The sequence below is a fragment of the Poecilia formosa genome, unplaced genomic scaffold (assembly GCF_000485575.1).
Source record: "Poecilia formosa unplaced genomic scaffold, Poecilia_formosa-5.1.2 Scaffold97, whole genome shotgun sequence".
NCBI classification, from domain to species: domain Eukaryota; kingdom Metazoa; phylum Chordata; class Actinopteri; order Cyprinodontiformes; family Poeciliidae; genus Poecilia; species Poecilia formosa.
The window spans coordinates 22,819-33,958 of NW_006800036.1; the positions used below are offsets into that span (position 1 = coordinate 22,819).

Genomic DNA, 11,140 nt, shown 5'->3' on the forward strand with positions numbered 1-11,140 from the left:
TTGCTCTCGGACATCTGAAATATAAAATATATATGCACTATTTTCACAAAAGGTAAGACCAGATTTCATTGGCGAAAATTTGCATGGCATCAATCTGGGTTCATGGGTGGGGAAGAAACAGCCCCCTTTCTGGTCTGTTTCTAAACAGTTTGTGTCCAGGATGTGTGGGGTCCCTATTAATGTTAGCTAACCTCTTCCTGACCTTTGACCTGCACAAGACCTGGATGGAGGGAAGGTCACCCCTCACGAGTTTCCGATGGGAAATGTCTGGGTGGTGCAAACAGACAGAGCAAGGAGAGCATAAATAAGAAAGCAGCTCATGAGAAGTTTGAATTTTGCCACAGTCCATTATGTGGAATAACATACTTTTTAAATGTGAAAACCTTCAAGTGATCTGAAAACTTTAGAAAAGCTGTACCGTGTACGTATGAGCAACCTCCCACAAGGAGGGCTTCTAGTTAGGAAGCCCGTTCCACCTTTACTATTACGTTTGTGTTCAACTAAAGTAAAATGAACTCCAATTACAACTAAAGTCTAAAATGAACTCTAATTACAAAGTGAAATCAAAAACCACAACAAGACAAAAACATTCAATTTACAGTTTTATTGATATTTACACTTAAAGTAACTACATTGGTATTGTACATTGTATACTGTATTTTGGAAGGGTATCTAAAATACTTTGCATATGACAAGTTGTTGCAGCAGCACTGTCATTTTTCAGTCTTATGATTGTGTAGGACGCAAGCTGCCACAGATAATACCTTTGGTTTGATAAAACCCTTTCTTTGAAGCGTTAATTTGCATAGACAGGAACGCCGTGATTTCATAAGAAGAAAAAAAGAGAGGAAGAAGGTTAAAGTGTACATTCAAAGGTTTAAAGGGGTTTGCCAGATGAGTGCATCAATTTAAAACAGGAAAACCTGAAGCTTATTGAGTAAATTAACATAATTATAAGGTCATAGCTACATAAGCAGACGTAACATCAACAGCCTCAAGAACAATCTTTACTGTACGCTCAACAATGTAGCAGGAATTCATTTATGCCGAGTGGAATAAGGGAAGTAGAGTCTACTTCTGTTTAAGCACCGTTAACGTTAACTTCTTTTGAATGAGGGCTAAAATAAGTTTAAAAAAGGAACTGGACAGAAATGTGTCTTCACTTTCTAAAAATGTTGTTTTTCTAAAGTACGGAGGTCAGTCAGGCCGGACAGACCTTGTTCTGAGAACAGAGAGGTTGGTCTTGTTTTCCTGCGGTGCAGTCGGTGGACACAAAGGGACATTGTCCAAGGTCTAAAAGAACTGAGGCTTCACTGAGGGGGAACTTCAGAAACATGAACCAGTCCCAGATGATGCCTGTGTGTAAATGATAATCATACTAAATTTGTACACCTTGGCACCATTGATGAAGCTCGTTTCCACATCTCACCGTCTTTAGCATGCCCTTATTTATCCTAATTTACAGACTAAAAAGACCACAAAGCCTTTAGACATCAACAGTTGTATATAAACGGTGACAGAGCTTTATTCAGAGCATGCTGCTCAAGTCTAGATTGTTTTAATATCGTGTTATATGTCATATTGTCCTAATTTTATCAACATTTTAAGTTGAGGACTATGATACCCAAATTAAACTCACCTGGACCAGGGACTAGTTTAAGTTTAAAATCTGCTCAAAGCTAGGTTCAGCTAGCATTCAGTCGAGTAATAGCTTGACTGATGCTACATTATCTTTTTACTGAGATTTTTAATAAGAACTTTTAAATGTTTTTTTTTTTTTTTGTGGAAATTATTCAAATTTAAATTACAAAACGGAGTAAAAGTCTTTTAAAACATTCATGGCTTTGATCAAATAAAAGGTCCTGCTAAAAGCTAAACTTCTAGTTGAACTAGCCTAGCTTAGCATGAATGATAAACTCTGGAAAAAACTCTTACTTGTCAGGTTAGGCAACTTTATATGGTCTATATAACATAAGTAAAGCAGTATGTTATATTTCAAAATAACATAACAGACTAGCAATGTATTTTAAGTAAATTTACAGTTAAGATCAGTTTCTGTTTTTCTCTTGTTTTGATGAGAGCAATAAAAATCATTTATCTTTTAAACAGTTCATTTTAGAGAAACGTGTCCTTTTTACAATTACACAAAGACAGTAAAATGAGCTTTTGTTGATATGATGACTTTTTGTTGTATTTGAAAACACACTTTTAAAACTGATGTTACTTAGGGATAAGCCTGATTTGAATATATTAATAATCAGCAACAAGGTTGTAGTTTCAATTATTTCCAATGTAAGGTTGAACAATTGACATTTTCACAAACTTTTGAGGTGATTCATCCTGAAAACTACTACTTTTAAAGGTATATATATTTTTTGTCTTGATGGAAAATCTGTGAATTTCGCAGTTGGTGGTGTGAAACGTGGCCAACATTTTTCGTGCGACAAGCTTGTCAAAATCTTTTGCCACTTCGACAAAATAAGAGAGCTTGTTTGGATGATCTCTGTCGAGGGAAAAGTAAAGAAAAGTTTAAAATAGGTTTAAGGAAGCGGCTCTTGAAATACATTCATATTTCTGTAGCGTGATGGCATGCAGGTCGGACAAGTCTTTATACCGTAACTCGCTGCAGAAGTTGTAGTAGAGAAGGAGGGGGGAAAAAAAGAAGAGGTAATTTTAAGCAACTTGGATAAAACAGAATGGGGAAAACGGAGAGTTGCAGCTGGAAGAGAAAGTAACTTATCGTCTGATGGTTGATCAGAGAGTCATGCTTTCATGGGAAAGATACACACTTACAAAACACAGTAACATGGTTTACACTATCAGAGTAACACTATTGCTTGTGCATGATCAAAGCTCTTATATCGTGGAGTATAAAAGGAAACCTTATAAAGAGTGTCTTTGACTACAAGTTAAAAAGGCACAGCTGGCGATCCTGATTACAAACAGTAGTTAGGGATAACGTGCGGACACACCGTCTCCAGCTTGTAGTATGGAGTCACACTGTTTGACTGCATCGTGACTCAAACACCTTCCTAGCACGGGCCGACACAAAGACAAACACGCGTTAAAAAGAGCCCAGCTGCATGGGAAGGCTGTAATGGAATGATAGGCAGAGTAAAAACAGGGGAAAAAAAATAAAAAAATCAGTTTGTGCTCAACTCTGTGTTTTGTATCTACACAAGCCCTCCTGACTGAGGTTTTTCAGTAAAACCCTTAGAGTGCTGCGGTCTCTCACGTCAGCCCACCACAGCCAGGTTTAAACTTTGCTCTGCGGAATGTGGAGAGATTTTATCAACTCCTGCTTTTTTGCACGTTGATGTAGCTTCCTTAATCCTCCCGACCCGAAGCGAAACGCTCCTTCCTTTTACACCAACTTTGCAGCGCAGATGATTACGAGAGGCTGAGAGGGGAGCGGGGGGGTAGGGTGGGAGCCAGAAGGCACATTTCTGAGACAATCAACAAAACGACTCGTGCTTTAAACTTTCCCTGCAGCGCCGCCGGCAGGCCTAACCTCAACCGTGAGTCGAGAAAGTGGGGGGGGAAGGAAATAAAATAAAAAATAAAAAATCGGCTGTAAAATGTAAATCCTTCCGTCTGTGCTGAAGCGAGTCGGCTAGTTCACGTCAGAAGGCCCATGCGGGTGAGCTTGGCTGACAGGAAGGAGTGGAGGACGAAGACCACCGGCTTTGGACCCGAGTGGAGGTCGAACACCTGCGGGGAGGAAGGAGGAAGGAAGGCAGTGAGTAAGACGTTTAAAAACAAAAGGACAATAGCACGGAACAGATGGGACAAATGAAGACAAGGATGTGAAGGTACGACGTGACTTCATTAATCGGTTATCTGCTCTGAAAGGAAGTAACTAAGTTAGCAAGAAAATTATCATATTTTACATGTCAACATTTTTTGTTCAATTTTAAAACAAAGATTTCAAGTTCTATGTTTTATTGGTGTATTAGATCAAAACAGGACAATTGTTAATATGTAGAAGTAGATGGAGACTGGATACATTTCCAACCACATAAATTATATTATAATCAGATTTTTTTAATTATTATTCAAATGACAAGTTATAGAAAAATAACAGAAAAACTATGTAGTTCATTTTTTTATTTTATTTTTTAAACCAGTAATAATTTGAAAATCTTAAAACTGAGAAAACCATTATTTGTTTTCTTGCCTTCACAAAAAAAATAAAAAAATTTTTTAGATGTTACTGATCATTCAAAACAAAATAAATATTTGTACAACATATTAGAATAAATAAAATCATTTAATGTAATGCGGGACACATGGTTGGTTATTTTTACGCAAAGTTCAGTCTGTTTCTTATCACAAAAGAACAAGAGAGGAAACAAACTTCCTGAAAATGTTCGATGTTCTCCGAGAAATGAATCACAGTCCCTGTCGACTAACAAATCTGAAATGTTTAGTCTGTGGGTTAAATGTTTTGTTGAGCTTAAAGTTGTTTATTCTGTAGAACGACTGGATTTTTGTGAGATCACGGTGATGTTCAAACATTTCATCGTTTTCTCAGCACTTCGTCACCGACTCACAGGAACCGCACAGAGATTATTACTACAGCTTTGTTTTATTTTTATAATTGCGGTTTGCATACAAGATTACCAAGCAACCATGAAAGAGACGAGCCTGGGATGTTTCATTTGTAACGGATGAAGAAAATTAAAGCAATAGGAGAAAATACTGTAAAGACAAAGTGTGAGTTCAGAGAGGGCGAGAGAAATTTTAAAACACACAGCCGAAAACTCAGTCTTCGAATGTTTGCTTTGGACCAAAGGCCACACAAAGCAGTTATAAATCAGTCACCGCTTCTGTCTAAGCAAAGTCTTTTTCTACAGAGACGCGCAAAAACAGAGCGAGGGATGTGAAGTGTTATTCAAATCTGATGCGTTATTGTAAACAAAGCAGTGGAAACATGACAGGAGAGTTCAGAAGAGCCCAGCGCTGATCTGTGTATCTGCAAAGCATGAATTAACGTTTCTGACAGCAACTGTAGTATTGTTTATTGGGTTAGAATAAATCAGATAATGTTACCCGTTTGGATATAAAAAAAAATATATATTTTCAGCCAAATTTAGGTCATTGCTAATTTTCAGTGGAATTATGTTATATTTTTGGTCTTTGTTTAAATGTTTTTAAGGCTTTGTAAGTAAAAGAAACAACGCTTAGTGAATTTACGTCTTTATTTGGCGTCCTGTGAGGTTTCGTTGATTCATCATGAGTGAGTTGTGTGGAAGGTTTTTGCACTATTTTGTCCTATTTTGTTGTTGCACAGCTGTGTTGCATATTTTAATCATGTAAAATCCAGACATTCCTCTGACACTGAAAGTGTTTTTCACATCTTAAAATGACATTCACAGGAAAGAGCTGTCATGCTACAATAACTAAAACTGCTTTAAAATATACTCCAAGCCAAATTATCAACAAGAGGCATCAAAACCCATTGAACATGCTAACATTAGCCTAGCACTTTAGCGCACTCATAATGCGGCATGAGCGAGACACGAGTTTAACGAATGTGCAGTCATATTTTTATCGTTACAAACTGAGAACAGAGCCATTTACATTCCCAGCAGTGTGTTGTCAGAATATTAGAGGCTTTTCTGACTTTCTTAGGAAAAGCGACTTGGTTGGAACACCAACCGTATCAATATTGGATATTGACGTAGACAAAAAGGTTCAGATTGGTGCATCCCTAATTTTACATTAAGCTACTGATTTTTCAGGCATATAAAAAAAACAATATTAAGATAAAAATACACAACATTTTCTAAACACTCAGCTGTCCTCTAGAAGTAAAGCTGTAAAAAAAAAATTACCCTCTTCTGAACTCACCATTTCTCCCTCTGGACCAGCAAAGTCAAGGTAAAGATTGCGTATTCCATCGTCGGCAGACATTTTGAGCTTCTCGTAGGGGTACCTGAAGAGAACAGCGCCCCCTGTCTGGTCAGCTGGCTCCCTTGTAATAGTAAAGCCCTTTTCGTAGTGCAGCGTGAGCCGGACGTCCTGCCTGTTCAACGTGCAACCTGTCAGGAAACGGGCAGGACAAACACAAGAAAATGTCTCAATTCACGTTGATCAGCACCAATTACAAATTCCAGAAAATTAAAAGAAGCCAATTGATCCATAGATCAGTTGAATATACACACACTTTATAAAAACCATAAGCACACCTCCAAAGTTAGCTAGAAAGTAGCTTAAGCACAACTAAAACTTCAACATGTTGAATCACAAACCTTTAACTTCAGTCCCACAGTATATTTGTGAGCCTAGCTGAAAAGGTATGCGTGAGAGAAAAGGGATCCGCAAACCCGACTCAGGAGGAATGAGCAAAAATGCCAGCTAACTGCTGTGGGAGCACAACCAAAACCTTTGATCATAGTTAATCACTCTCAAAAGCTATTATACCAAATACTGGGGGAATGTAATCTGGAGAATATTTGAAAGAAGTGTTCCGACTGTCAATAAATCTGGCGATCCCGACATACAACAGGAAATGTTTAGTCTAAAGTAATGTCAGATGTATTCGAATATTGAAAATTTAACTAAAGCCTCCTCCCCAAAAGAGTTTATTTTCTATGTAAAACCCAGACAGGCCTGTGCAGACACAAGTCATTTGATCCACAAGCATTTCACTGTGCAACACTGTATCTCCAGTGACATGAATGTTTCTGCACAGCCGTGTGTTTGTGTAGCAACTGGACAAGGAAGGAGCATTTAAAAAAAAAAAAAAAAAAAAAAAAAAGTCAGAGTCTCTCCATTACGGTTCCGACAGGCAGCTATTGTTCTACTTGGAGCAAAAACATTCCCTTCTCCTGGCTCTCGCTTGTGCTTTTCCCCGACACAGAGCTGCTCTTTCTCTTGAGCTGCGACAAACCGTTGTGGGACAACTGCTGTCAGACGCTTCCTGTTCAGACTATTTTATGTGACCAATCAATAATATGAGACTTAAAAAAACAACAACAACAACAAAAAAAACAATCTAAACATGTATGTTATCCTAAAAAAAACCCATCATTTCAGTTAACCACAGACGAGAATGACATCATACAGAAAGAAGAACCCACATCCTGTGGTTAAAGATCATCACGCTACGGCAAACAGGTCAGCTGTCTCACATAACCTCAACCAGACGCCGTGCAACACGAGTACGCCGAGATAAACGAGTCTCTAAATCTGAAAAGCGAAATCTTGTCAGGCGTTGCTGAGGTTTGATAAGTAGGAGTTTCTGTTACGAGGTAATCCCCAAGTGCAAATTTCAAGATGGATCAGTGAAATCAAAACTAGAAATGGAAATCTGCCAACTTCTCCTCTGATCTTTGCCTTGAAAATGTCCATATTTTCTCAGTCTTTGTGTAATCGGTCTGACTGAAGCAATATAGCCTTAACGCCACTTCAGAAGCAATATCGTCTCAAGTCATTCCAACCATTCAGACAGATTCCTACTCAGTCACATACATTCAAATCGATCCTACTTACTAAGCAATGCAGACAAGTTACGTTTATATTTAAAATTAGTTGAAAAGTTTTCTACTTCATGAGGCGACGGAGGAGAGGAAAACTCCCCTTTAACAGGAAGAAACCTTCAGCAGAAACCAGATGCTGGCTCTATAGCTAAACGCAAGTCACTTAAATAATTTGCTGACATTCTTTGCAGTCAAAACAGCAGCACTACAATATATTGTGCAGCTCTACTCCAGATATTTTCCCACTTTACAGGAAGTCAGGAAAGCCTCACCGATGGAGACCTCCTTGATGATCTCAGCCGCGGCGTGCACCCCCTGAACGAGAGCGCGCGTCCACGTGGACAGGTCCCAGTGGGTCTCCACTCTGAAGACGTGTGACTCGATGCCGCGCCCGGTGCCGGTCCGAGTGGCGAACACCAGGTCCGAGCCGTGGGACGGAGAACCCCTGGCGCTGCCGGAGTGAACCAGCCTGAAGAGGGAAACGTAGAACATGTAAGAAGAGCGAGAGAGAGAGAGGAAGGAAAGACGTGTCTTCACAAGACTGATGGCATGTTGACATTTGTTTATGTTTTAAAATGACCCTGAACTATTCTTGGCTCAGGGGTTTCTTCGAAGCTAAACGGATCATCCAACCATAATCCAGCCTCTCTTCCTGCAAGATCTAAGGCTAATACTTTGAAACTAATGTGTTTTTATTATTATTATTATTATTAGTCTTAAAACATTTGCACCTGATTTGGATCCGAGTCTCTGGTTTTCATTGGTTTCTCACATTAAGAACTGAAAAAATTTGCAACCCCTACAGACGGTCAGCTGAGGAAACCAGACAAAAACTGTTGTTTACACAACTAATACATTTATTTAGAGGGAAAGCACTGCATAGCAACAATTTTGGACACCACGCCTTTTCTTTGTGACAAAAAAACTGTCTGAAATCTGTATGAAAAAAAAAAAAAAAAAACTGCTGTCATTTTTGCACAGCACTCTGGCCAACACTACAGATGTTTATAAATGTGCGGTATAAATACATTTGACCTTCGTCAATCAGCGAATCACAGCTGTAATTGTGGCTGCGATTCACTTGAAATTCAGGGAAACAAGAAGCATTAAAAATGTTTTACAGAAATGTTTTACAGAAGGAAAACCAATCAGCGAAACACCATTAATATATCGACTTAATTTAGAAAAGCAGAACTCTGCAGCTTCATGTGAGCATCTGGAAACTCAGATACTCACCACTCATTACTGGAAATTAGAGGGAAGTAATAAAGACAGAACAGCTGCAACAGAAAGATTGCTGAAAGTTGGAAAAAAAAAACAAAAAAAAAACGGCAGAATAAAAGAGAAAAGGTCTTTCTGTTCTTTTAAACATTTGCTTAAATATCTTTGTCCTACAAAGAATGATCATGATGATTAAATTAGGAAAATGTACTTATTGTCTGCTGGACTTTAGCCCAGCGAATCCATCCTGATGCAATATTCACATTTGTCGTCCGTCTTGGTTTTGGCAGAAAACATAATGCAATGCACCTCAGCAGCTGAAGGTTTAACTCATTCCATCTGAATTCAGGACATTAAAAACCCTTAAAGGGAGAACACTTGCAGCCGCAGCACCTGTCTTTACCTGGTGGCGAGAAGCGGGTGCGTGAGCAGAGGCATGGACCAGGACTCTCTGCTCCACGGCACCGATTCAAACAACAGGATGTCTTTTTCCGTCAGCGCCATGACGACCGGCCTGAACTGCTGCCGTCCGCCTTCCAGCTGAATCTGCGATATCAATTCAAGAAGAGGAATCGAAACGGACACTTTTTAGTTTTGGAGGTTTTCCTGTGGAGTCTGGATGAAATGCAGAGTCAGGAAGAGGATTTAATCGTTTCACACAGAACGGCTCATTTCAAAGTGAATCGCGGTACTGTGTGGAGTCAGAGCTGCAGCGTATTAGGAACAGACTCTTCTGACCTCAGACTGAACTTAATATTTTAGCTTTTTTTTTTTTCCCTCAGATCAGCTGGTAATCACACATGTACTATAATTTCACCTTTGCGGTTCTCCAAGGTGCTTCTGTTTCTAAAGTGAAACAAATATGAATAATAAATAAAATTTTTATAGAACATTTTCGGACATCAACTCAAATATCGGCCACCTTTCATATCAGTCACAATATAAACTTCTATACAATTTAATTATAAGTTGATGTCATAATGTTTATCTTAGCAAACATGTTGCATATTTTAAAATTATTTTTGTCTTGATCAAACGGTTGGAAATAAACTGCATTTTGTGGATTTCACATCTGTGTTCATGTAAGATGCAAATGTGTTGCATATGTTTTATGCATATTGAGAAAAAAATTTACAATATAGTAGTTTTTCCTAACAATTCCCTGACCATCTGGGGATGAAAGTTTAATAAATAAATACAGTGGCTTGCTAAAGTATTCAAACTCTGAGCTTCTCCAGATTGTGTCACATTACAAGCCTACACACTTTCCAGATTTTTATTTGTAAAACAAAACTATATTGTATCGTGTAATTCTTTTTCTTTTTAACTCACAATTGTATACCACTTTTGTGTTGGTCTTTCACATTAAACTACAATGAAATATATTTATGTTTGTGGCTGTAACGTGACAAAATATGGAAAAGTTTAAGTGGTATGAATACGTTTGCAAGCCACTGAAAATGAAATAAAAGCAGAAACAATAAGTCAACTCCCTGTGAGTCAAACGCCACTAAAAATGTGTCTAAGATTTAAAACCCATCACACCGACGCCTCAGAAAGACCCACCCCCGCCCCAAAAACACTGTGTGTGTGAATTTCAGTGCGATAATTATGCAGTGCTGACAGGGTAAAGATGTGTTGATGCAGCAGTCGAGTTCAGCAGCTCACAATCTGACCTGAATCTCGTAAGAGCTCTGGGGAAGAAAAGAAAATGGAGCGTTTTATCTTTCCTTCTTCACTTTAACCGAGTCGCGACTGAACGACGTCAAACCAGACGATGCGATTGTGAAAGTGCCTGCTGTGAATAAGTGGGCTTCACAGGAAACGGCGTAACGCGGCGGAAACTTCCACCTGTGTTTCCTGTTTTACTCCTGCCAAGATAAAAACGGAAACATACGAATAAACTCGACCGGCACCTGAATGAACGGCTCAAAGTGAAAAGATATGGATCAGCGTTTCGTTCCTGCGAGTGATTTCAGAACAAGTCCCGATTTGGCTGGCACGTTAGAATTTAGGCTGCTTGTGTGTTTTGAGAAAACATACACTTCCTGTGCATGTTGCATTACAGCAGTAGAGCCGGCCTGTGTGGTTGAGGTCAGGGTGGAAACCTAACAACTAGACTGAAATCCTACACCTGACAAATCTTTTTGAAAGCAAAAAGTGACTCCACTCATAACAGAGATGTGAGCAGTCACAAAAAATTAAGATGAGCACATGGCCTGTAGTTTAAAAACTCATAAATGATGTTTTATCCTTTACAGCTTTCAACCTCTACCTGTGGTGGAACACGGCGGATCAGAAAGTACTGCCAGTCCTTTGTAGATTTAAAAGTTGGGAGATCTACACTCTCTAAGGAACACACACACAGACACACACACACACAGACACACACACACACACACACACACACACACACACACACACACACACACACA

The 11,140-nt window shown here is 38.9% G+C and overlaps 1 protein-coding gene across 2 annotated transcripts in view; it reads right to left on the minus strand.

Annotated features, from left to right (window-relative positions):
- Positions 1 to 589: 589 nt before the first annotated feature.
- sntb2 (syntrophin, beta 2) overlaps positions 590 to 11,140 on the minus strand; it is a 27,679-nt gene continuing 17,128 nt past the window's right edge. Inside the window, exons 4-8 of one of the 2 annotated variants that reach the window (XR_001662916.1) lie at positions 9,109 to 9,251; positions 7,757 to 7,953; positions 5,854 to 6,044; positions 2,266 to 3,711; positions 590 to 2,223 (exon numbers count right to left, since the gene is read on the minus strand). Coding sequence is in view for 1 of the 2 variants with exons in the window: in XM_007558479.2 (XP_007558541.1) it covers positions 3,619 to 3,711; positions 5,854 to 6,044; positions 7,757 to 7,953; positions 9,109 to 9,251 (624 nt within the window). In the remaining variant the exon portion in view is untranslated. Of the gene's footprint in view, positions 3,712 to 5,853; positions 6,045 to 7,756; positions 7,954 to 9,108; positions 9,252 to 11,140 lie in introns of both variants that reach the window. The other variant, XM_007558479.2, reaches the window with a different exon arrangement.